General features: G+C 38.9%; 1 protein-coding gene across 1 annotated transcript; it reads left to right on the top strand.

The window, feature by feature from the left end:
- Positions 1 to 27798, top strand: pipox (pipecolic acid oxidase). Its single transcript, XM_019345230.2, has 8 exons — positions 1 to 154; positions 3613 to 3761; positions 6924 to 7137; positions 7531 to 7713; positions 12815 to 12967; positions 16557 to 16706; positions 19075 to 19147; positions 27258 to 27798. Exons 1-8 carry the CDS (start codon positions 44 to 46, stop codon positions 27389 to 27391), a joined length of 1167 nt encoding a protein of 388 aa, XP_019200775.1. The 5' UTR covers positions 1 to 43; the 3' UTR covers positions 27392 to 27798.

Raw genomic sequence — 27798 nt, 5'->3', positions numbered from 1 at the left:
AAACGCGTGACCTCGATCTGTGAGCTTTGTGTACGAGTTAAACATGTCGACCAGCGGAGATTTTGACTGCATAGTGATCGGGGCAGGCGTCCAGGGCTCCTTTACAGCCTATCAGCTGGCAAAAAAGAACAAGAAGACTCTGCTGTTGGAGCAGGTGTGTTATAAAACGATTTTGAGTCAAGAGTCTAACTTGACCCATCGCATTTTAATCAGATTTCTCTCTATGTTCCACTGTAACAGTACTCCATTACAGTTTACTTATAATTGAGTACGAGCGCATAGAATGCATAGAAAATGTCACGAAAGAAGAAAGTATTAAAGAGTAGTTGTGAAAATGCCATCAAAAGTAAAACTACTTAATTCACGAGTATGATAGGCAGTGAAGTTTAGTGTAGTTTTTATTTTCCTTTAACAAAACAATATACAGATATGTGAAACAATAAGCTGAGAAGTCACATACAGTACAGACAAAGGCGAGCAAAACAAGTACGAGTCCTGGTATTTGAAATGAAATATTTGGGTCTGTGCATATACTTAAGTCTCATATTGGTATTAGTAGAAGGGAGAGCCAAGAGGGGTATGGAAATTAAAAATAAATACACAAGTAAAGAAATAAGCAAAACAAAAACAAGTCTTAAAAGTATTGTTGTTACAGACCATTACTACAGTCCTTTGAGGCGGTGGTGGTCCTGATCTTCCTAGCGTAGATGTTTGAACACTGATGTAGTGTATCAGGGTATCAGAGTTTCTCAGGTTGGGTGAACATTATACATTTCATAGTTTGAAAACTTTATTCTTCATCCCTGGCTCATTTTATTCCCTTTTCTGAGTCGTTTCCAAGACGTCTTAAAGGAGGAAGCTCACCCAAAGGGTTTAGCCCAATTTAATGAAAAAAAAGAAGCTCCCAAACCCTGAGGAGTGGAGCCTCAGGGTTTGGGAGCTTTAGAAGCTGACACACTTGTTTTAGAAGCTGACACACTTGTGAATCTGGTTGTGTTGAAGGAGTTAATCATGCAAACTGTATTGTATTTTAACTCTGACTTTATAATTTTTATCAAGCTGCTGGTCATTACTTATTGTAAATCCAAACTGGGAGCTGATTCCACAGTAGAGGAAACTTGCCTTAAGCAAAAATTGTTGTGATTTGACCACATAAATAACATTTTATCAAACTGAATTGAACTGAGTAGACAGGCCTTAAAGCTGACTGCTCTGCCTCCCATTCTACTTTTGAAAACTCTTGGAATCACCAGTAAGCCTGCAGTCTGAGAGCAAAGTGCCCTGTTGGGATAAAAAGTCACTATAAGGTCATTAAAATATGACAGGGTCTGATTTTTTTTTTAAGATTCTGTATGTAAGAAGAAAGGATTTTAAATTCAGTTCTGAATTGAACAGGGAGGCAATGAATAGAAGTTAATATGGGAGAAATCTATCTTCCTAGTCCCAGTCAGCACTCTTGCTGCATCAAATTTTCAGGAATTTTTTTTTATAGCAATGATGTCAACTAAAATTTATGCAGTGTTTTGTAATAATATTGCCTAAAGGAAGTATGTGTAAAATGTACTTTTTCCTACCACATAACTCTTTGGAACTTTGTGACTACCTTCTGTGTACCAGGAAGACTCCCCACAAAACTGTGGTTCAAAACCACTGCAGCGAAGTTCTTTTAAAACCAACAGTGTAATATCTGCAGTGAAATATTGTGGTCAGTGGTATTGAATAATGCATTGAGGACTAGCAGGACAAGCACAGAGATGAGTCCACTGTCCACAAAAAATATCATTCATAACCTTCACTAGTGCTGTTTTTTTTTTCTAAATCATGACTGAAACTAAAAAAAAACCTCTCAAAAAACCCATTACTTTGCAAATGATTAGTAAACTGTTCTAATATTTTAAGAGTTTTTGAGATAAAGGGAAGGTTAGAAATTAGCCTGTAATTAGCTAAGGAACAAATAATGACTTTTTGAATGATGGTTTATTTTCCACTGTCTTAAAAGCCTGTTGTACGTAGCCTGTTAATAAAGCTAGACCATCCTCTTTAAAATTGAAGCATTAATTTATGGTGGACTTGGGCAGTCTTGCAGGAATGGGGTCTAAAAGGCACATTGATGGGTTATAGCTAAGAAATTATTGAAGTTGACTTAAAAAGAATGATAGTAGAGAAATATCTAATATCAGCAGTTATTAGAGCTGCCGTACTTAATGATACATCTGTGGGACAGTTAAAGAAATATTTGGTTCAACAGAGCTCTGACTCTTTGTCAGTCTGGCTAGAATTCTCAAAAGAAACCTAGGGTTGTGCCTGTTTCCCTCAATGAATGAAAAAAGTAGTGTCCTGGCTTTACTGAGGTGGGTTTTAGGCGGTGCTACCCTGGGTGAGGAGTGGCAATGGGATCTGTGCTTTCTCTGGGAAAAGAAGGACTGGAGTGCTGAAGCAGCAATTGCCTCTGACAAACCCCAGGGCGGTGGTCCAAAATCGAGTAGTCTGGCGTTGTTAAGGCGGGTGTGGTCGATGCAGAGGCGCTGTCTTAGACAGACCTGGAGTGGGATACAAGTGGTGGTGGTGGAGGAGAGCAGACGGTTGAAGAGGCTAGAGAGTAAGTGGAGAGTAGAGAGGCTGGAGACTGAACAGTCGGTGTGAAGCAGAGACCAGTCACTCTTATCTCCAGAGGATTGGGCAGGGAAATTGTAGCTGCTGGAGGGGATCGGCATCTTTGAGGTTCTCCAATAGCCAAGTGAGTTCATAATATAGGGATTCATTGTCTGGGGTGCGCAAAGCTTTCCACCTCTTCTTTTCTCCTAGGGAAAAAAAAGCTATCGCTGTCAATCCCTCACCATCCACTGTGTCCATGTTACTGGCTGTGTCATTCTGTGATTGTTGTGGAGAATTTGGACCCAAAATGCAGACTTCAAGACAGATTTCAATACATGAAAAAAGAACTTTATTTAGGTAAGGCAGCAAGCCCAGTTAGCTGAAGAAAACAGGGTTCAAAGGTAGTCCAAAAAAGGTAATGCATGAGGAACACACTCAAACAGTACAACATAACAAAGAACTGAAGACAACTAAGCGTTAATTTCAAAGGTATTCATACTGTCCTTTTTGACGGGGTCTGGTTTTCCTCAACTGGCCTTGTTGTCTTTAGTTTAAAATTTACCCAGCTGTATGCTTCCAACTTTCTATCAAAAGGCTGTGTTTTGCTCTTTTCTGGTTCAACACTTTGTTTCACATGCACAAAGACAAATCCAGGAAGACATTGGCCCACTTAACTAGCTTGCATAGAACCCTAACCTTTTTCTTATCTGCAATTTTGAGGCGTTAACTGCAGTGCAGACTTATCTGACAGCTGCTAATCAATTAACCAACTATTTACTTTAGTTTTATTTGTTTATGCTGTATCAAAACATTGTATTCAGTAACATCAATGGATGTTTTTTTTAATGCAAAACTACTAATTATTCAAGTAATTAGTATTTATAATGTATAGTACAGTAAACGAGTCATAATAATTTTTGTGGCCTGTCACTAGACTGCAGTTTTATTTACTTTTGAGCATTTCCTTACTTCAATGCAAAAGTAATTTAACCAGTTGATTTCATGCTTATTTTCCAGTTTGTACTGCCCCACAGCCGAGGGAGTTCCCATGGCCAGACCCGCATTATCCGCAAGGCCTACGAGCAGAACTTCTACACCCACATGATGGAGGAGTGCTATGAACTGTGGGCTCAGCTGGAGCGAGAGGCAGGAGTGAAATTGTACAGGTAAGGAGTCAGCAGAAGAACACAGAGAAAACCCATTAAATGGAACATAAAAGCTTTGCCAGGACAAGGAGATTTGTTATGTTCAAGTTGTTATGTACGCACAACAACAACAACTCAATCTACAGGAGCTATAAATGCATGACTTTCTCATTACCTCCAGCATCACTGAATCGGCCCTTGACAGCTCCTATGCCTTTGAATCTGGAACGGTGCCTTTTTTTCTTTCTTTATTTTAAACTTTCCTCATTTCATTCACAGAGTGAGGAGGAATTAGTTTGTTTATAAACATGACAGTGGCATAAATCTGTGTGTAACCCCCAACAGCACTTTCACTTTCCTGGTCATATTCCCTTAAACTGCCCCGTTATGTCTCATTACCAGTAATTTTGATAGCACATTGTTTCATTATTTGTGTCTCAAAATAATAGTTTGTAGTACCAGAACACACCCACATTATTTTCCTTAGAAATACTGTGAACTTCCTGGTCCACAGCTTATGACTGATGGGTCTGCAAATGAAGGCCACCTGTGCCCTTGAGCTGTTAAAAAAAATGACTGCATCACAATGAGAAATGTTCAAGCCAGGCTGGTTTGAGCAGCTGCTTCTAGAATATTAGCCATTAAAAAAGAGCAAGAACTAAGCTAAAATCTACCTTCTGGACTATATTCCTTTCACTATCATATATATGACAGTGTGTTGGCACATCCGTCAGTTGAAGCTGTACCACGCGTCACCTGTTATGTCAGGTCAGGTCAAATGACGTATCACATTTATGAGTCTACATACATTTGTGTGACCTTTTTTTTTTTTTTTTTTTTTTTGCTTTCTCTGTCACACACTTGCAAGCACACAACCACACACATTAAATTGTGTGATGAATTGCTAAGCTGTGGTTGCAAGTGACTTATGGCTGCTGACAGATTTCAGAATAGCTTTGAGAAAGTAGTGCTGACGCGGGGTGGGTCAGTTATCTTTCAGACAGATCACTGAATCAGACCCTCTCACTATAGGACTCAATAACTTAACACACTGGAGCTGGGGTATTACCACTAGTAATGATGTCCAGTCACTATGATGTCACAGGTGATATTAATGGGTCCATTTATTACTTGGTTTCATAGTTTTGTTCACCATCTGTAATTAATGCATCAAAGAACTGATGGTATGTGATAACTTATGTGGCTAAGGTCCTTAACCTTTCAATTTTTAGTGAACTTGAGTTTACTGGCTGAGTCCATCTCTCGTTAAACTGTGCAGTGTCTTTGTAACCCTAGACACGGCATGTAACACTTTTCGTGCTTGTGTTTATATATACTGAATATTGAGTTTTGTCTTCACACCGTTGTTCACCAACACTGCAGAGCAGCTTTCCAGCCGACTCCACACAGAACCCCCACTCCAGCCGCTGGTGTCACGGAAAAATGGTGAGAGTGTGAATACTGGATGCGATGCAGCTGTACTGCCCTGTACCACCCCTCCCCTGCAATGGAGCCATAGATGTGATGGCTGCTGTTTTTTCCACCTGTGGGGACACCTACCCACCTCCCAAGTGGAAGCCCAGCTACTTTACCTCCCTCCACCCAACCGCACACTTCTTCAGGTTGACCGTGAGCTCCGCCCGCCACAGGGACTCCAGGGCCGTGTCTACCAGTTACACATGCTCTGCCCAGGTGTCGCTGTGGATGATAACGTCATCCAAGTAGATGGCAGCATATGCAGTGTGCAGATGCAGCACCCGGTCCATGAGGCACTGAAAAGTGGCAGGGGCTCCAAACAAGCTGAATAGAAGTGTGACGAATTGGTACAAACCATATAGAATGGAAAAGGACATTTTTTTCCTTGGACTCTGCAGTCAAGGGGATACGCCAGTAGCCTTTGGTTCAATCCAGTGTCACAAAAAACTGAGCAGTGCCTAGCTGGTCCAGGAGCTCATCGACCTGGGGCATGGGATGAGCATCAAACTGTGATACCTCGTTCACCTTGCAGTAGTCGACACAGAAACATATAGACCCATCTTTCTACAACACAAGAACTATGGGGCTAGACCACGCACTGTATGACTTTTCTATTACTTCCATTTTCAGCCAAATTCTCTATGACCAATTTGTCTTTTAGGCTCAGGTAACCAATAGGGCTGTGAATGCACTGTCACAGCTAGGGACGTTTCAAAATGGATCTCTATGAAAGTCGTGTGAACGAGCAGGGGGGAGAACACCTCAATGCTGTTGCAATGCAGCAACATCTGCTCTCTATTGTGAGATAGTTATCATAATTGAGGAAAGCAGGGATGGTTGAATTTTTTCCTTAACTAGAAATGTGGTTTCAGCCTCTCTCTATGCTTTTAGGAAGGTGATATACCTGTGTGGCTCCACCCGTGTCTGACCCCCACCACTTCAAAGTCACTGTGGTGAGGACCGTTAAGGGTCCTCACCACTTGTCGAGTAACCTAGAGCTATATGAAGGGTGGAATATGAGTTCTTGGCTCTTTGAATTTATGGCAAATGCCAACTGAGCTCCACAGTGGCAGGCAGTGAGCACAGGGTCCATTCAAGGATGTAGAGCTCTCATACCACCCTCAGGACATTCACATTACTGGTCTGTTGAAGGTAATTTTGTAGGGCTCTGGCATCGCTCATCCCGGACACCAGACCTACTGATGGGTGAAGCACCTTTTAGGGCCTAGTCAAGATATTCTCCACTAACTACATGCGTGGTCCAGGTTTCACTTTATGTTGCCAGTTATGACACTGATCCTAGCCAAATTCAAAATTAGTGGGGGGAAAAAAAAAAAAAAAAAAAAAAAAAACGGTCAGAAAAGATTAGGAAGGAAAAAATGTCAGTTGTCCACCTGTAAAACTCCTCTAGTGTGCCAAAGCAGCTGAAACTGGTTAACAATGCTGTCTGCTATTTAACTGACCAGATCAATATCCCAGAAGTTTAATTGACTTGATGCTGTGCTTAAGGTGTTTTTTTGTTTTTGTTTTTGTTTTTTTGGAGCAGTGCAGTTTGTAGCTAGCTCTTTATGATACTTTCTTTTTTCTTCTTCAATGCCAAAGTTAATATTGCACTCTATTAAAGTCAATTAATAGTTTATTAACTTCTCTTTTGAAGATTTCTTTTCAAGATGCCACCTTAAATTTCCCCCTAATCTCCACTTTCAGACAAACAGGGCTCCTGGTTATGGGACCAGAGAAAAGTGCAAATTACCAAAATATTAAGGACACCCTTCAAAGAAACAAGGTCCCCATGGTTGTCCTGACCCATGACAACTTTAGTCAGCACATTCCCAATGTCAACTTGGCTAAGGGAGACGAAGCACTGGTGGATACAACTGCTGGAGTTCTATTTGCCGACCGGGTACTCAAAACCGTCCAGGTAACCGTCCACTGATAACATGATACAGACTTGTGCCTGAGTGTGTGAATGCGGATGTTTTGGTTTGTTCTGAAATTTGACAGAATCGAATCTAAAAATAAAAATGATGTCATCATTACTTTAAAACATGAAGTCCAGGCATTCCAAAATATTTTTAAGACTTTAAATGTTGTTAAACTGCATGCTCAAAGACAATCAGTCAGTATGAGGAATCTGTTTTTGTTTTGTTTTTTTATAATAAATTAAATATACTTGGAACCCATTGTCCATTAATCATCATACATGTTACAAATTTCCATATACATTTCTTGTGTTCGGTCTAGTAGCTATTACTGTACCATTTAGTAGCTATAACAGGAATTTCAAATATTTTGCTGCTCTCTTCTTTTACAGGAGCAATTTCTGAAATTAGGTGGCGTTATAAGAGACAATGAGAAGGTAACAGACATCAAGCCTGGCCCTGTTGTAAGAGTCTCAACCTCTGTGGGTGTTTATCATGCTAAGAGTTTGGTGATCACCGCTGGACCCTGGGCTAATAAACTGCTGGCCAACACTGGTTTACAGTTGCCGCTAGAGGTATTAAAATGTTCAGTATATAATGTGCAGTAATGTTTATATGGCTGCTCATGCTTTGCAGTATTTTCAGGGTGTATATAAAAAAGTTAATAGTGTCCTTGTTGCTTTTGAAACTGTTATTTCAAAGGCAGGGGCCAAGTGAGCTGCTGTCTTTGGTGCAACTTTGGTGCATCAAAAAGCAATAAGATGGAATTTTGACAACTTGACCCCGTTAAATAGCAGACTTTGCTGTCTGTTAGAGATAATATGGCAATTAACTGTGAGTTTTAATTAATTTAATTCACAATAAATAAAAGTTTCTTAATGTAAATAGAAATTCTGTGACATAGATTTCTGTTTCATGTTATAGACTTGAAACAGAAATTCAGAATTCCTTCAGAAATAATGTAGTTGCTGTATGATGGCAATTTAACTGCAAAATGACACTGGTACCCTTGATTTTCTCTTGGACTATAACCAGAATACAACCAGATCCCCTGTGTGAATCACTACTTTACTGTGGAGGAGGGGTTTCTGGTCCCAGTGAAACCATGGGTTATGTCGTTGGACTGCAGATGACACATGTGAAGATGGGTGTGATCTCCATTAAAAATGAAAATGTATGCAATATCTTCTAATGATATTGCCTAGGGCAGGGGTCTGCAACCTGCGGCTCCGGAGCCGCATGCGGCTCTTTAGTCCTTATAGTGCGGCTCCGCGTGGTTTGGGAAAATAAATTAGAAGTATTTAGCTGAAGTGTATTTTATTTATGTTAGTTCTTTTTTAACTCGTAGTTCTAAATTGGAAGATTATTGTGATATTGAAATATAAAAATAAAATTATATTCTATTATTTTTTCATCGCTCAAAATAAGAGTCACACTCGCGGAAGCCGGTATACCCGCCGAAACGCCGTGCATTTATCGAGACTTTCAACCCCAGGTAGGCCAATTATGGATCTTCGGATCCACATTATGTCAGCAGCTGTTCTCCACCGTGAACCATGTTAAAGACAAACACCGTTCACGCCTGACAGATGACGGCTTACAGTCCTGCGTAAACTGACTTCGTATATCCCCGGTTTGCGGACTCTGTGCGCAGAGGTTCAGGAGCAGAAGTCCCATTGTAAACAAATCACGGCAGACCCGACGATGTTTCCATGAGCATGCTTTTGATCATCTCTTTATTGAGCACTTTTCACACACGGTTGCTGTACGCATACAGCCGGCTGTAGCTTTTCAGCTCACAGCCCGACATACACCACAAACAACACAACAGCAGAGAGAGCGCAGACGTAAAGGCAGCGAGGCGTGATTGCGGGTGTCGCTCAGGTGCATCCGCCTCCCCTACAGCGGCGCTGCAAACCACGCCCCGCCGCACGCATTAACCAGGTAAAATACATATTTAGGCAGAATTTTGCAAATATCTATTTTTCATTTTTCAGCAGCATAGTGCTTTTTTCCAATTATTTTTTTAAAAGTCAGGTCAAGGCTCCAACAGCCCAAAGGCAATATAAGGGTGGCGGCTGACAACAGTTTTTGTTTGCTACATGGATCATTTTAGTTCAGCTGGATGTCTTTGCTTTTGTTATATTTCTTTAAGAGTTCAAAATGTGTTGATTACATAAATATAATTTAATTTTCTCTGTAGCACTTCATGGATTTCATAAGCAGCACACCTTAGTTGTTCACACAAAGCATAAAGATAAAAAACAATATATACAGTGTTATCTTCATTTTAGATGTCAAAAAGTATTTGCGGCTCCCAGTGTTTTCTTTTGCGTGGAAACCGGGTCCAAATGGCTCTTTGGGTGTAAAAGGTTGCAGACCCCTGGCCTAGGGGAAGCATGTATAATAAAAACAGAATTGCCCCTAGTACTAAACCCTGTGGAACTCCATAATTAACCTTAGTGTGTGAAGAGGACTCTGTATTTACATGAATGGAGTCTATTAGAGAAATATGATTCACACCACCGCAGCGCAATACCACAGCATTCTCTAATCGCTGTAATAAACTATGGTCAGTGGTATCGAACCCTGCACTGAGATATACAGGACAAGCAAAGAGAGGAGTCCACTGTCAAAGGCGATTATTTGTAACCTTTACTGTTGCTGTTTATATACTGTTCTGAAACCCGACTGAAACTCTTCAAATAAACCGTTCCTCTGCAGGAATCAGATCAGCTATTAGTTTTACAACTACTCTTTCAAGAATTTTTGAGATAAGAGAAGGGTTTGAGATTAGTCTATAATTACCTAAGATCAATTGGAGATTTTAAAAAAAAGTTTATATAAATATAAATGGTATTGAAAGTAGCTCTACATAATGTTACTTTTGTGAGATGGTTATGAGTAAGTTTTTCTCTTTTGGTCACAATTTTATTTGTAAAGTAATTGATGAAGTCTTTTCTAGTGAAGGGAATGCTTGGCTCAACAGAGCTCTGACTTTTTGTCAGCCTGGCTGCAGTGCTTAAGAGAAACCTAGCGTTGTTCTTATTTTTTTCAAGAGTGATGAGCTTTGGTACACATTTGCGAGTTATACCAGGGAATCAAGTCCTTCTGATTTGAAGCTTTCTTTTTCAGAGAAGTCACAGTATCCAGAGTTGTACACAGTGAAGATGTAATACTGTTAACAAGCTAATCGACCTCTGTTTGAGTAGAGCTCTGATAGCTGCTCTGTCTGCTCTATCCATGTGTTGGCACATGGCATTGAAGAAGATAAGTGGCAGAATTATATCCTTAAACTTAGTTACAGCACTTTCAGAAAGACATCTACTGTGATGAAATGTATTGCCCACTACTGTGAAATTCATTATTGTTAATTTAAATGTTATTAGAAAATGATCAGACTGGGTTTTCGGTATCTACATGGATGTTAAAATTACCCCAATAATTATTTTATCTGAGTTGAGCAGTAAATCAGATAAAAAGTCAGAGAAATCAGAAATTCTGAGTAAGGGCCGGGTGGATGATAGATAACAACAAATAAAATTTTCCAGTTAGGGTGGACAAGGCTAAGCATCAAACATTCAATTTGAAGGCGCAGACTGAATTCAAATTCTACCTGGGCCCTGACAGGGCCTTTGGTTGATTAATAAGCTGGAGTTTGGTGCCACTCCTCAGCCTGTGCTTCGAGGATTCTGACAGTTCATATGACTCAGTTTAAATCTGAATAAATATCCCTAACATAATCATCCTGCTGTAACCAGGTTTCTGTATTAGGCTGGATAAGCTGAAGCGGGCGGTGTGGGTGTCTCTGATTAGGCTGCTATCGACAGACGGACAGACGGATGGATGGATGAATGGATGGATTTATTTTCCCTGTTGTAGAATTTGTGTGGCTTTTCAAATTAGACAGCAATTATTTGCAGACATTTGTCAATTTGTCAGTGGTTGCAATCAGTCCAAGTCGGACCGCAGTTATTTAGAAACAAATTGCCTCCCACCAGGTGACATGTGTAATTGCTTTGCGACCTCTGGTAAGCCAGAGGCTGAGGGTGTTTCACTCACAATCTCTAAATGAACGTTTGGTTGCAACAGCTATTTGCAACAGGCTATTGAAAGTGACAAAATTCAATACAACCACCGGGTAACTCCCTTTAGGTGCTTGCCATCCTATTTTTACTCTAGTGTGACGGAGTCATAACCGTTCACGTGTCATTTAATGTAAGCTGTAAAATGACGTTCAGCAACGTAAAATTAGCTAACAAAATTCAGTGTGTCCTTGGTTCAGTGGTGCTGTATAGGCCCTGTTTTTTTGCCAAATTATTTTTACTGCTTCTGTGTGCTTGTTTTGAGCTCGAGTGAGTCAGTATTGCAATGAACTGCTGAACCTGCTAAATCCAAATATAAATAAGGGCATCAGTCACCAGCAACAGTGGTGGTTCAGTTGGTGAGTTGTGACCAGCTTTATTAGAAATAATTCTATTGTGGGCAAAACAAAAAAGATTGTAATTAAATTTTGCAAATAATGTTTTTTACATGAGCAACCTTTGCATAAACAGCAAATCTGTGGACTCGGATAAATTCTTTGGTGAACTAAACCACAAGTACATCCTCTAGAGAAGAAAGCACCATAGCTCCTGTAGCTCCTATAGTCCTGATGGACTGAGAGGTTTGTTCTCCAAAATGAAAGATGCTAGAAGATTAAAATGCTGGGAGGAAAAATAATTTCCTGACTGTAGAGGCATGTAATTAGTGATGCTTGTGGCAAACACACATACATATGTATTATCTTATGACTAATATTATATATTATTATTATATTAACTTATGACTTATCTCATGCATACTGTCCTTCCTACTCTTTTAGATTCAGCTGAAGATGCCACAGAAACAAAATAATTTCTCCTCCATATTTAAACAGCTCAAGAGACCTGATTCAGCAAGTCAGTCTTTTCCATTTTGCAATATGCCACACAGCCTGAAAAGAGAAGGTGATGAGAAAACAAGCAGACAGCTGTTAGAGTGGAGAAGTGGAGGTGATATTGGAATTGCATTATTCAGGCGGGGTAGTGGTGGGGTGAAAAGGTGTTGAATGCCATGCTTGAGTGAACTGGCGGAAAAGCACAAGCTCTGAGCACATTGGCTCACCAGAGCACTTCTGTCAGAATTTTTATTGTCCCGGGGAATGAGTGTACGGCCTATTAGTTCATTACGCTAAAAGCTCCTGAAAAATGTGTCCTTATTATTGCTACCCATTGATGGACGTCATTTGTAAAAGCATCTGTACGTTTCATTAAATCCTAATTCTCACCTCACCACTGCAGAGCTACTTTTGTAATAGCACAAAAACTGAGGCGGTTGCAGTGGGAGGTGTTATGCATGAGTGTATTTTAAGTTTTAGCTACAATGGTGTTTGGAAGCTGATATCAACGTGCTAATTTTGTTTCAAATGTGTATTATTCAGATTTACAATTTAGACTATACATTATACAAAATGTTTAACTATAATAAATTCAATTCAGTCATATGTGGGAAACCCCGCATTCAACGAGTACCAAGACTGGCATGGAATTTTGTATTTATTTATTTATTTTTTGGTCAAACTGGTCAATGCTGTATAAATATACAGTCAGTCATGAAGTCCTTGACTGTGTTGCTAATGACTTTATGTTACTGCAGGTAGTGAAGATCAACGTGTGCTACTGGAAGGAGAAGGTGCCTGGGTCCTATGGCATGAAGCAGCGCTTTCCCTGCTTCGTACAAACTGAATGCTTGGAGTCCAAAGTGCATATCTACGGACTTCCATCCAATGAGTACCCAGGGCTGATGAAGGTACGTCACATAACTGGGCCCTTCAGTGTAGTTTTACACAGAAACTATTGCATACCTACCTCTACAGACGGATTGGTACAGCGGCCGCAGCTATGTATGTTAGATCTCCTTCTCCCTCCTGCTCCCTTCTCCCATCACTCATGAACAAGACCCCAGGATACTTAAACTCCTCCACTTGGGGCAGGAACTCATCCCTGACCCGGAGTGGGCACTCCACCCTTTTCCGAGTGAGGACCATGGCCTCAGATTTGGAGGTGCTGATTCTCATTCCCACCACTTCACACTCGGCTGCGAACCGTTCCAAGGCGAGCTGGAGGCCATCACCCAATGAAGCCAACAGAACCACTTCATCTGCAAAAAGCAGAGATGAGATCCTGAGACCACCCAAGTGAAAGCCTTCCACCACTGGGCTATGCCTAGAAATTCTGTCCATAAAAATTAAATCTGGCAACTACACCAGAAAATAGCTTATGGATATGAATAACTAGAACTAGTGAACAACAATGCCAAACAGTATATTACTGAAATTATATTTAGTTCTCTCAGATGATTTATCCTTTATATTGTAGAAATCATGTTGGATAACTGGTTAACTTTCATTTGAAAGGACTTTATATAATGTTTTAATTAAATAATAATAAACATAACTGCTATAAGCAGTTCATTTAGGGTCATCATTATGGTTTTTAGCATCCTTTAAATAGTCTAATTGAGATCAAGATCTATTTGTCCAACAAAAGTGCAAAAAATGTTTTGTGATAATAAACACATACTGGGGTGGCTGTAGCTCAGGAGTTAGAGCAGGTCATCTACTGATTGGAAGGTTGTCTGCATGCCAAATATCCCCAAGTTGCTCTTCGGTCCATCCATCAGAGTATGAATGTGTGTGAATGGTAGTTAGAAAGTACTCCAAAGCATAAAAACAGTACTTGTGTGAATGAGTGCCATACTTGCTGACATATGCAGCCTGTAATCAAAACTAAACTTTCTTGAGAGGTGGTCCGCATGGTTTTTAAAAGGGAGTCTAGCATCCATTCACATTCCTGAGTGTTTAAAACAATTAACATTTTAAATTTCATGACCATGAATGTTTGAATATGAACTGTTGGCTGGATATTTTTAGGTGACCTTGTAAGTATTATGTACTTAGTTTTAACAAAGTTTTAAAGTTTGTGTGATAAGAGAGTTCTAAAATGTATCAAAAGTAGCAGTTGTTGCTGTTAAGGGCCCAAACAGTTATTAGGTTTAGGGGGAAATCCCCTTATCACACAGGGTAGGTTTATAAACTGTGTTTTGTGTTTACCTGTTAGCTTTGTCTAATATCTAATATCTTGTTGATTTGAGTTTTGATGTAAATTGACAAAGATCCATCAGTAAGAGGGCAAACACTTTTTCACACCACTATAGATGTGCAAACGTCTCTAATTCTCCATGTTCTCCAGTAGTTCAGAACACAGCACTTTCTTGCTGTATTTAGTTTTATTGCTCCCACCCAGACACATCTTGCTAATAATTGAACTGAACATTGTCATGTGGTTTGTGGTGATGCGTTATGGTGTGCTTGGAGTTCACTTAGGTTATTACTCTGTGTGAAAATAAGTCAAATCACAGGGAAAAGCAGCAAAATCATCAACTTATTTTGACTGGAGTAAATGAACTATAGGTGTGAAATTGATACTAAGAGGGACTCTAAGACTTGTTAGGCAAGATAATTTTGAGATGGGGCAGTAATTATTTAAGTTACAAGGGTCACTACCTTTATGGAATAGAGTATCTGCTTATTGTCCTTTGGTCTTGTTGCCCTTTGGCAGTAAGACTCTGATGAAGCAGTGCTCCAAATGAAAGCACAGCACCCACAGGGTATAGATGCTGTTGCTGGTGAAACAAATGGTAGATGGAGAGGTTCAGAATCCCAACATCCACAATAATGTGTAGATTGGGCAGAGGAGAAGGGTGTGGTATCTTAGTGAAAGAAACTGATCAACTGTCTTGTCATGTCTTGTGATACAGCATTTACTGAACAAGGCTGTAACTATCCTTGCATCTATCCATTGCCAGCCATTTCATTTTGTACAAATCTGGCCAACTCTTCCAAGTTTGTGTCGTTTTCCCTTCTGACCAGATGTGGTTTCTGTACCACCACCCCGCCTCAGGTGATCAGTATTGCAGCCCTAATACTCTGTATTTGTAGGGTTATGACTTTTGGAGTTCTCTTTTAAACAAATACATATGAACTGCATATAATGAGCAGTGTTTTTCAGTATATATTGCTAATATAATTAATGTTACAAGTCTACATTTCTAGGAGATGGGTCATTCTTCAACATTGTTGCTGAACACTGTTCACTTCTTTTTTCCATATTTTTATTTGCTGTTCAGAAGTTTTCTGTTTTCCTTTTAAAGTTTATGAATCCATGCATGTTTGGAGGGTATATCCAAATTCACAAGCAAGTCTTGCTAACATTTGACCACTTTGATTATTTATCAAAGCTGAAAAAATAGGTTATCCTCCCTGGGTCTTTCCTGTTTTATTGTTTTAAAGAACTTAATCAAGGCAATTAATAGATCACTTCTAAGTGTTTTTTTATGTTTTGTTATACACAACTGTTAATGCTTTTCTTTAAAAACAGAAATGCTGTTGCAAAGTGGACTTTAAAATGTGATTTGTTCTCCCTCAGCATCATATTAGTTGTAAGGTTTGTGCTGGAGTTGATGTCATCTGATGACACATCTCTATTTTGGGCATTATGGCAAGCCAGCAGGAGCTCACAGTCTAATAGCAGACCACATGCACAGAAGAGAACGGGAGGACAGATGGTGATGCCACGTTGCATTATTCACTCTAAGACACAGTCACCAGAGCTAGCAATGCTTGGACCATTTAACAGTTTGAAAGAATGCCAAAATGAAGCAGAAGACTGTGGCATTTTCTCATCTGTAGTTTGTTTGTTTTACAGCAGGGACCTGCCAAGCAGTTTTCTGCTGTAGAAAACCCAAAGGAAAAAGTCAAAGCAGCAGTTCTTTTAATCCCTCAGGGTTCTCGCTTTGCCTTTAGTCTCCGAGTAAGACTGTATGTGTCAAACCTGGCTTATAAAAACAGCACAAAAAAGATGCTTTGGAAGTTTTTGTAGAGTCATTCTAACCGACAGTAGCTACTGAAATGAGTGGAATATGCTTGTGCCTTATTACATTTAATATAAAATATTTTATTGAGTTCTGAATAACCCCCAATCGGTGCTGCAAAAACAATCTGAGACAGCCTCCAGAACTGCTAAATGGTAAACAAAAAGCTTCTTGTGTGCACCTGTACCTTTAAACACTACCAGGTTTGCAGTGAACTTGTGCATAGTGGCATTCAAGCTGTGTTTCTGTTGTCATTCAATTGATGGTAAACACCAAAGCCACAATTAGTCCCAGGGTCACTAAACACAAAATACTCGGATGCAAAATTGTTACTATGAGAGAAGAACAGAATGCAAAGCTATTCTTTTCACAATACTGCAGTTGTCCTTCTGCTCCTGATATCACTGAAAATATGCTGAGTTTTTGGTACTTTCATATAGAACCAATACCAGTGATGTCATTACAGGTATGCTACCATATGGGCAGCAAGACAGACCCAGACCAGAGAGATTTGCAGAAAGACAAGTCTGATATTGAGATTCTCCAGCATTACATCGCCCGCTGCTTTCCTGGCCTCGTCCCTGAACCTGCTATAGTGGAGAGCTGCTTGTATACGGTACAGTGTTAACATTGTGTGTTTTGTTATCATCTTCATCTCTGAAAGTGCAGGAAAAAAAATGATAGTGAAAATCTACTGCATAAATTGTGTGTTGCATTTATAGAATCACCAGTCAAATCTAGTAAACAGAGCTGTGTCCCAAAATAAGGTTTAAAAAGGTCTTCTTCTGTATGCTGTACTTCACCACAGACAGGGATTAATGTGTTAGACCACCAGTCATAAAAACAAGAAAAAAACCAACGTTTTAGTAATCTGTCAAAAACTAGTTTAAAACTAAAAAACACTATTGGTATTTATTAAGCAAAAAGCAAACCTAAGGTGACCTGTCCGTCGCCAACAATAAAAATATCATTTATAATGCTAAAATGAAAAATGCAGACTTTTCTCGATAATGGATAATATATTCTATTCTATTCCATTCTGCACTCTGGATAGATTATATATTTTATCCAGTATCAAGGGGATTTATCAGAATAAATGAAGTTTATAATAAAAAATAAACTGTTATGTGAAGTGTGTGAGTTCCTGTCTGTACTTAATTTCTTGTCAGGTTTTAATGCTGTTCTCTAAGGTTCATCTTATGCAGTGCAGAACTGTGTTTGTGTATTTTGTTTTTAAAGCAGTTTTGCAGCTGCTGACCAACATGTGATCACATACTGAAGCAATAGGACAATAAAAGTTTGGCCACCTTGTCTAATACCCCTGAAAATCCTGACAACTCTTCTCTCACTGAACAAGTGATGTTTAAGAGGATAACTAGTGAAACTACACGTGTCTTCTGTTGTGCTCAAATGTAGTCTTCTGTCAGAGGTCACTATGTATATACAGTGGGCTCTTTTATCAAGTTAAACATGTTTTTGAGACATTTTTCATAAAGACTTTGACAGGAACAGCTCACGAGGCAACAAGAAGCAGAAAGAAGAGGCTGCAGCACTCTTGAATGAATGTGCATTAAATCTTACTGCTTTTTTGAGAATAACACTTATTTAATTTACTCAAAGAAAGTTTGGTTACCAGGGTAACCCTGGTTCTCTGAATACCAAGTTAGGATTCTCATAATGAGAAGCCCCTTTTGCCATGCCACGATCACAGAAGCCCTACTACCACTACATCTAAGACATAAGGGTCACTGTAGCAGATTTATTGGTCTCTTGTATTAAAACAACGCCTGCTTGTAGTATTTGGTTTTTTTTGTTTTGTTTTTTTTAAGGTGATTAAGTATCTTTAACCTCTTCTCTCTGGAGCCAGCTCCATGCACATTCCATGTGACAAACCTTAGTGTGCCAATAATTGTGTGTGCGTGCAGCTAATGTTGCACACTGCATGTGATGCTGAAATGAATGAGAAAAAAAAATACATACATCAGTCAGGTGGGGGGAAAAAAAGCAAGTTTGATAAGATGTTCTATAGGGGTGCAATATGTAGATGTGGATGTGCTGATGCTGAATGCATATGCACTTGATCGTGCTGAGCAGATGTGTAAAGATCGAGTGTGTTCAATTCAATTTTATTTATACAGCGCCAAATCACAACAAAGGTTGCCTCAAGGTGCTTTATTTTGTAAGGTAGACCCTACAATAATACATCAGAGAAAACCCAATAATCATGCGATCCCCTATGAGCAAGCATTTTGGTGACAGTGGGAAGGAAAAACTCCCTTTTAACAGGAAGAAACCTCCAGCAGAACCAGGCTCACGGTGGAGCGGCCATCTGCTACGACTGGTTGGGGTGAGAGAAGGAAGACAGGATGGAAGACATGCTGTGGAAGAGAGACAGAGATTAATAGCAAGTATGATTCAATGCAGAGAGGTCTATTAACACATAGTGAGTGAGAAAGGTGACTGAAGAAGAAATACTTAATGCATCATGGGAATCCCCCAGCAGCCTACACCTATTGTAACATAACTTATGTTATGTTTAATTAACAAATTAACATTAATAAGTTAGATGTTAATGGAAGAGGAGGATAGAAAAATGTAGTGGATCCCCTCTGTTAGAAATACATATTAGAAATTTATCCAAGTATGTTAACACTCTGAGCCCCTCTGCCCACAAGGAATTCAGGGCTGCTTTGATACACTTGGTGAAAACTCTAGGGTTCAGTGCCAGTGCGTACAGGAGAGTCTGATCGTTGTCATTTTCTGTGTGCAGTATAAAGGCTTATATAGAAGTACCATGCACACCATTCTTCCACCTAAGCAGGCAGGGTGCCGAAGGGATTTAAGTTCTAAAGTGGTGCAGCTGCACCTTCTTGAAACAACCTGCGCTTTCTGATATTTTTTTTCTTGTTTTGTTTTTGGTTGGGTTTTTTGTTGTTGTTTTTTTGTTAATTTACTAACTCTTCATATTTTATTGTTTTTTGCAGCTTACGCCTGACCATCATTTTGTGCTGGACTACCACCCTGCGTACAGCAACATCATGATTGGAGCAGGATTTTTCAGGTACAGCACAAGATGGCTCCAAATAAATGAAAGAAAACCTGTGTAGCACATATAACACAAGCCATATTTGTCAGGATAAATAGCCGACTTCTGTTCATTCAAAACTACTGTTAATTCCTTTTTTAAGGAAATGGCTATGTCAGTTTATATTTGGAGGTTTCTTTTCATTTAGCTTACTTGTAGTAGAAGCTGTAGCCTAGCAATAGCTAATTCTGTCAGTACTCTAGCTGTGAGAATTTCAGACAAAAGCTGCTTCAGACCATTACTGTTATTCAAACCACACAAACAAACCTAAGTATAGAGAGGAATGGTAATATTTTTTTTTTTTTTTGCTGTCAATGCTAGTGTTAATTTCTTAATATAGATGTTTCCTTTTGAGACATTTCCAGCGTAACCAGATCTGTGTTAATAGTTAATATTGAAAACAAAGAACCAAGGTAAGGTGCATCGTGTGGTGATGCCTCAGGCACATGGGCTCTGTGGGAAAGTGGATTTTAAGTAGTCGTAAACACTGGACAGGTGTCATCTCCACTCAGGAAACCCTGCAGCTGTGGACACTCTGCATTAATCCCTGCTAATTCTTCAAAATCATCCCTGTTGACCCAACTAAGTCCTTGGGTCCTTGACACAAAAGTCAGAAAAATCAAATCAAACAAAATCACAAAAAATCAATACAAAATTACATTTTCCTGAACTAGTTTCTGAGTCTGTTGTAGCTGATAAACTTGCAGCAATTCCATTTAGATAATCGTGATAATGATTTAATGCAACGAATATGAGCTTCAACTGAGTTTGTTTTTCCTCAACAAATCATTTTGGAAAAAGTCCCTTTAACAATTTTCCGTTGAGCAAAGAGATTCATTTTATAAAAATGGGAAATTGAATGCTGGCATTAGCTTTATTTACAGTTTGTAAAATTTATTTAATTTAATTGTCATATTATAGCAGATAGGTACTACTGGGTGATTTTAATCACCCTACTGAACTACTTTGGTCCTGTAGTAATATTAAAAATACTGGTTGCTTGCCATTGCCATTTCAAAATTCTACATCACTTCTTTCTTAAGTTATCACATTCAAAATCTTGAGTGTCCAGGCAGTGCTTGCCTGCCTGCTTGCCCCCAGCAGGGTGATGACAATACCACATCAGCCTTTTACAGCTGAGGGGAAAAAAACAGAAGATTGTCAGGCAAGTTCTAAACATTTCGTTCTCCTGTCCCCAAGTCAAGTCTTATATAATTATCTATAATCATATAATCATTATGAATGCTTTATTACGTCCAAAATGTAAATATGTAAGTTAAGATGTGACACAGATTATTTTTCTGCAAGCATCATGGGGCAGAACCTGTCTGAGAATCGTGTTTGTACTGTAATGTGAAATATAAACTAAGGCTTATATCGCCTACAGTCTGCCTCAGTGTGGCGTGAGATTATACGACCTGAAAATGTTTTCACACAAGTAACAATTTTTATCATAACAATGTCCAAAATATTTTTGGAAAAAATCTCTGCGTGGGTTTAAGTTTCTTTTAGTATCATATCAGACGTATGTGCAGTGATGGTTTGTAAAGAGTTAGTCAGTAATATTCACATGAACTGATTTCTATAAATAATTCATTAATGTCTCTAAATGCAGTTAGATATCATGTTTAAATGATCAAACCTACATTTGAAGAGCTGACATTTGTAGCTGTTGTACTACCAAAGGAACAGTAGCACTGAGTTTTAAAATAACGATAAATTTACTGAAGACTTTACAAGATCAGCGAGTTTCTGCCAGCATTAATCTCATCAAACCTCCTTTGTAGTACATACCCTGGTTACATACAGAGGCTGTTTTTTACATTTTTCTTTTTAAAATAAATAAATTGGTACAAATGGTTTTTGAAAAAGTACATTGAAATAATTGTTTGTTTGTTTGTTTTTTTTAAAATAGTTTTTCCCTTTTCCATTTTTGGATTATCAGCTAAAGATGAGCCAAAATGGCAGGCTCATCTGAGCATCATGAAACTAGCTGACAAGGCCTGTTGACACCTTTACTGTATGGAGCCATTATCCTCACAATCGCTTATTAATGGCAAAACACCGTGACAGCAGTCAAACAAAACACACAGTGTCTGTGTTTTGATTCAGTCGACAGAGTCAGTGGCGTTGTTAAAATGAAAATGTCAACAGCTCAAGACAAAGAACAGCAAGAAGTGTGCTGGCACTGTGTACACCAGATGTGTGCAGATGAGTGCCAACTCCAAAACAGCAGGAGCAGCAGCTAAATTAATCAGCATTGCTTGTTCCAGGAAGAACAGCAGTGTTACTCGTAACTCGGTGAATCAAGGGCTTCACCTCTGTCAGAGCAGCAGCCTAAAGAGGAAAAAAGAAATGAAGAGTAGTAGCAGAAGGAAAGAGAAGCCAGATGTTTGCTTTTAGTAAATGTAAGTAAGACAGCTTAATCAATGTTATTTCACAAAAAAGGGACGTCATATCTGACCTGGGAGAATGCAGTTCATTATAAAATGAATCTTTCGATGTGTGTTATCCAGTTGTAGTTTGTATTGTGTAATTTTTTTTTTTTTTAGGATTAACTAATAATTCTTATAGATCAATAAAACTGTAATTTTTTTTTTGCAACCAAAAGAAAAGAAAAGAATCTATAGTTCTTACTATTATCTAAAGACTTTAGACCGTCTGATTAAGTGTGTTTAAAGTTGTTTTTTATCTGCAGTCTGAGAGCTTCCAAGAATAGAGATGCAGTTTTCCAGAGATATTAAAAACTGTACTCGCATCTAGGGATGGGTATCGTTTAGGTTTTATCCAATACCAGTACCAAACCGGTACTTTTGAAACGGTGCCGGTGCTTAAACGGTGCTCGAACCGGTGCTTAAAGAATGGAGAACACAAAATTGATCCAAAAACCTCTCATGTTCAGCTGTTTTTTTTGTAAAAAGATAACAATGTTAGCCTTTTCTGCAGCTATAGGGCATATATGGTATCACTCGTGGCTGGAAGCAGTGCTTAAACAATGGAAAAAACACAAACTTTGTCCAAAAACCTCTTATGTTTAGCTGTTTCCCACTTTTTCTTTGGTCATTTTAGCCTTTTTGGCCAGGGTGAAGGGAGTATCTGCCATCAAACAAGAAGACAGCCGCATGTAACTACGACGGTGTTTGCTAGTTCACCTTACATGCATTAATTTAATAACGTGGTTAGCCTACTCAACGCAAATTACACACGAACAACATGAAGCTACTCACGCAGAGAAGAACGGCGGCTGCTGCCATCATCATCCATCATCATTTCTGCTACACTGGCAGGGCTAGGGGCCAGGACTCTCCTCTTCGGGTTCTCGGGGGATGTTGCTAACTCCGGGTCCGATAACAGGCACCACACCCGCAGTAGATGTGCATGGTGTGAGGTCTCGCAGCAAGCTATCAAATACGGTGCTATACGTCGCCAGGTGTTTCATCAGATTCGAGGTGTTACCTCCTTTGCACAGTATCACCTTAAAGCACTTGTTGCAGGCTGCTCAGTTTGCATCTTTTGATGTGAAGTACAGCCAGACTTTTGACCGCTTCGCCTTGGGCGTTTTTAATCTGTAGTTCTGCTCTAAAAGAACGTACGTACCTGGGCCCGCCTACTACACTTGCAAAGGTAAAATGATTGGCTAGAATCCAAAGTGTATGACATCTCAGGAAAAAAAAAAAAGCACCGAAATAAAGCACCGAAATGTGCGCTGCTTCTCGGTCTGGTTACTACCGTCTATGTCAGAACTGGTGCCATAATGGCACCGGACACCGGTACCCATCCCTACTCGCATCTAGGTAACACGTTTGCCCTATATTGTGTATATGCACGATATGAGATATATGCACAGTATGAGGTTGCCATTGTTCCCATAAATACAGATCTGTGGCAAAAGTGGGCAGTTTAGTTTCTGGCAGATAATAAATAAAAATTAAAACCAAAATTAACCTTATATTTTCACATCTGCACTTAGGAATAAAAAGGAACCTTTAAGTTTGACAGAAATAAGGACGTGATTTATACTGTGATATTCATGTTGACTGATCATGATATCATATCATCCAGCCGTTTCTGATCATCAGGATTTGTGCACTCAATTCTCAATTAACAAGAAGCTAATGTGATAATAGCTTTTTTTCTATCTCTGGTTCTAATCTCTGAAGGTTTTTCAGGGAGCCTTTTGGAGAAATTATTAAGAAGTCCACCATAAAAGTCCTGACAAGCTGCTATTCTTTATGACATTTTGACTTGCAACAGCTGAAGATGGTCTAGTCTGAAATATTGTTTATTGACAAGTGTAATAATAGTGTATGTTTTGTGTCAAGTCTGAATTAGTTAATACTCAGCATTGAGTAGCAGTAATTAGCAATTATTTTGTCAAAATATTCAAAATGTCCAAATAATATCCCTATCTTAATACATTCAAATCTTAATTTTATTACTGCAGAAAACTTCCCAGTATTAGCATTTGTGAAGCTGGTTCTCAAATGTTGAATCAGTTATCAGAAGTGTGGTTTGTTTTTGGTCAATATAAAAATTATTGCAGCTTTTCTGAATGATTGGTAAACTGCATTTCTAGGGGCCCAGTGACAGATTTTCCAGGACCCCTCAGTTACTTAATGGTTGTATCCTCACTGACACAGGAGACATCAGGATCTTAACCACTGTGCTTTGGATTTACATTCGTGTTCTTCTCTAATTAACATGCCAGAGGCTCCCATGCGGCCTGATCGACTCCACCTCTCCTCTCCTGCAGTTCTCTATAGTGTCTCCTGGCACCTCTCCATGTCTTCATGCAGTCGTGTCCTTTACCTAATTATAACTGTAATTAATATCCTGCTCCCAGTGCTTTGCTCTCAGACAAGTGTGCACTCACTGGGCTAACAGGCCTGCAATAGAAAATGTTGCAAATATAGATTACATATTAATGGGTTTTTTGTTTCTTATTCTTAGAGGCGTATGAGTAATGAAGCTAAAAATGTAGAGTTTCACACCAAATGCACATGTGCAGCACTGAAGGAAATGATAGGTCTGTACTTTGCCTGTGCACCAAGTGCTGCAGAGGCACACCAGCATGCACTGCTTCCATTTTTCACCAGGAATATTTTGCTGCAAGTCTTCATGTGTGTATTTGAGTTTCATTCAGTTTTATTTACATAGCACCAAATCATTACAGCAGTCACCTCGAGCCGCTTTAGGTTAGTGAACAAGAAACACTCAGTGCATCATGGGAAGCCCCCAGCACACTAGACCTACTGTAACGTAACTATACACTTTTTAAAAACAGAAAGTTTTCTGCCTGAAGTTAAAACTAGCGTGGGTGTCTTTCTCATAAAAACCAAGCTGAGAACTGGTTCCACAGAAGTGGGGCCTGAAGCTGTGGACTAAGGACCACAAATAAGCTAGTACTCTATTGTGGTGACTTGGTACTATGAGGTTATTAAGGTAAGATGGGGACTGACCATTCAAGACCTTTTACGATATATTCAATTCAGAAATTCTCACAGGGAGTCGAACAGAAGATGGTATAAGAGAAATATGCTCTCTCATTCTACTCTGCCAGTACTCTGGCAGCACTTTTGTTTTTTGTTTTTTGGTCTTTGTTTGTTTGTTTTGTTTTTGCTTTTCAGGGATTTGTAGGACAGCCTTACAATATAAAATATTGTATAATTAAAGTAGTCCTGCCTAAAAGTGACAAATGCTTATCCTAGTTTTTCAGCATGGCTCTTATGTAGGATGTTTCTAATTTTAGAGATATTGCACAAATGCAAAAAGCAGTCCTATATGTTTGTGTAACATGCACATTGAAGGACCTATCCTGGTCAAAGTCCAGGATTTGTCAGTGTTAATGCCAACCAGACATAGAGATGCTACAATTTTTGGGGCCACGAACAAAACCTGAGTTTTATTTGAATTTAGAAGTACAAAGTCATCTAGATCTTTGGCTTTAAGCCATTCCTGCAGTATAACTAATTAATGCGTGTCATCTGGCTGCATGGATAAAGTTGAGTATCAATGCAATGAAAATGTATGGTATGCCTTCAAATGATAATGCCTAAGAAAGCATGTATACTGTATACATAATCTTGTGGAACTCCATAATAAAATGTAATTTAATTATGTGCCTTAAATCAAAAACCAATTTATTGGTGAGGATGAACATTATGTTTGCCTTCCAGTTTGGGGAATTTTGTCCTATCTGTTTATGCTCTCTCTACACTCGACTCTTCTACTATATAGACTGAAGCATCGGGCTACACTTCATCTGTGAATTTGGGTGTTTTCATTCTCATTGCAACAGGTGTACAAAAGCACATTCTGCCTTTGTAAACATTTGTGAAAGAATAGTTTGTTTTAAAGAGCTCACCAAACATGGTCCTGGAATAGGTGGACACAGAGGCTGAGTTTCTCAGAGGTAGAGATGGTCACAGATTTCCCAACTTGCAAAAACTGTATCTATCAATTCAAGATTCACAGCGTTTATTGTCATGTGTACAAAGTAAAGCATTTCTCTGTACAATGAAATTCTTTCTCCCCTGTCCACACACAGATGCCGGTTAATATGTACAAATAGAACTAGAACAGATAAATGCAAATAGTATGAATAAATAAATGAAGACAAAAAAAATTGAAGTATTAAATAGATTTGTGTGCAAAAGCGCTATGAGCCTAATATGCTGGTCTGATATGTAAGATGACCTGATGTGCAGAAATTATTATTTTTGCACATTAAATTGTACAAACAATTCATGTGCAAAATTGTACAATTTCAAGAAAATGTTCCTCAATGTTCGATTGTGAAACTCACTGGAATGGAACTCACTAGATGGGCTCAGGAACACTTCCAGAAATTACTGTCTATGAACAGAGTTCAGCAAGTGCCATTTAAAAACTAAAGCCTTTCTAGTGGCATTTGGCATCCCAGTAGTTAGTATTCTTGCCAGACTTTGACCATAAAGTAGATGCTAATAAATGACCTTCCAACATTAAGTCAAAAATGTATTAACCTGATAATGAAGTTTTCTAGAGGAAACTCCAAAAATGTTAACCTCACAGTAGCACTAAATAAAAATCTATTAGATCACCAAAGCTAGTGGGATTCATCAGTGGTTCTGATTGTCGCTACCAATTTACAAGGGGAGCCATCCAATAATTAAATTACTTAAATGCAGACCCAAATAGTGGGCTGAATTAGTGTGTAGTGGCATCGTTTGTTTGTTTTTGCTATTTCTATTCTTTCAGATAAATTGATTACATGTTTTCAGAGAAAATACAGTTTTCCAATTACAGTCATAACTAGGAACAATACCCCTAATTGTTAATTATTAAGTGTACTGGATGTGCTCAGTCTCCATCCTTCCACTCACATAAGTTCATATATTGAGGAAGTTCACATGCCTTAACCATAACACAGAAACATGTGTTTCCTCCCGTTCTCTCCTTCACTTCATGCATTCATCATTAATGTGTGACATAAGTACTTTCAAGCAAGTACTGAGAAGGGTTGCCATGGCTACAATATCATCCTGTAGGCTTGGCCTAGGTTTTCTATTCTCCTTCTCTGGCAAGATGAAAATTCACAGGTCCAAACTGTCAAAGGCAGGTTTTTATGACTTCAAAGCCAGACAGAATCCACAGGAGCCTTGAGACCTTTGTCAGATGGCACTGTGCTGCATTCTTCAAGCCCTGTTGATATTCACAATTTCCTTCTCAGACCCTAAAAACAAAGAATCATGCTGCCTCATTTTAAAAATAGTCTTTCTCTCATCTTACTCCTGAGCTAAAGCACATGAAGCGATTACGCCGAGAAAGGACAACTCTCCCCTAATTTAGTATTTGGTGCTGTTCACTAAAGTGAGTATATTCTCAGTGACAGGAGTTGCAACAGCTTTGCTTTTCTTTTATGTGTTCACTCGTGAATCTCAAACCCATCGCCTTATTCAGACAAAGCCCAAGAGATGCAGGCTATTTTTATTCTAACTGCAAGGTGCCTGGCTTTGGCTCACATGAAGACATCAATTCATCTGACACAGCTTGATGACCTATGTTTGTGCTTTGCTCACTGTGACGGCTTCTTTATTTTTCCAGGTCATGGCTTCAAGTTTGGACCAATCATTGGCAAGCTTCTGTGTGAACTCAGCCTGGGAGAAGTGCCCTCCTATGACCTTTCACCTTTCCACATAAGACGCTTCCAGTCAAAGACTAGATCAGCTTTATAGATCTGCGACACAACGAGTCTTTTATAATAATAATAACAGCTGAATTTTAGTAATTTCATTTAATTACTACGTTTAAATTCTATGATTGTATTCTTTGTATGTTTTGTTTTTTGACACTAGGTGTAATCACATGTGTAGCATTCAAGCATGATGAATATGTGTGCTGTTATCCATGTAACTAGGCTATAGTCTAATTTTTCTCATAATCTGATTTCAAAATAATATTTTGTCATTTCCATAATTACTGTACAAACATTATAGATGGGCTCTATCAATCCTCTCATCTATCTCTCATCTCTCAACCAGTGTTGGTCAAGTTACTTGAAAAAAAGTAATCAGTTACTAATTACTGATTACTTCCCCCCCAAAAGTAATCCCGTTACTTTACTGATTACTTATTTTCAAAA

Source organism: Oreochromis niloticus, linkage group LG14 (assembly GCF_001858045.2).
Source record: "Oreochromis niloticus isolate F11D_XX linkage group LG14, O_niloticus_UMD_NMBU, whole genome shotgun sequence".
Lineage (NCBI taxonomy): Eukaryota > Metazoa > Chordata > Actinopteri > Cichliformes > Cichlidae > Oreochromis > Oreochromis niloticus.
Note: the sequence above shows the minus strand (reverse complement) of the source record. Positions and strands in the feature narration are given on the sequence as shown.

Excerpts from the sequence above, each read along its gene's own strand:
- pipox (XM_019345230.2), top strand. The coding sequence starts at position 44 with ATGTCGACCAGCGGAGATTTTGACTGCATAGTGATCGGGGCAGGCGTC. Across the intron at positions 7,138-7,530 it reads GGGTACTCAAAACCGTCCAG|GAGCAATTTCTGAAATTAGG; the intron begins GTAACCGTCCAC and ends CTTCTTTTACAG. Across the intron at positions 19,148-27,257 it reads CATGATTGGAGCAGGATTTT|CAGGTCATGGCTTCAAGTTT; the intron begins TCAGGTACAGCA and ends TCTTTATTTTTC.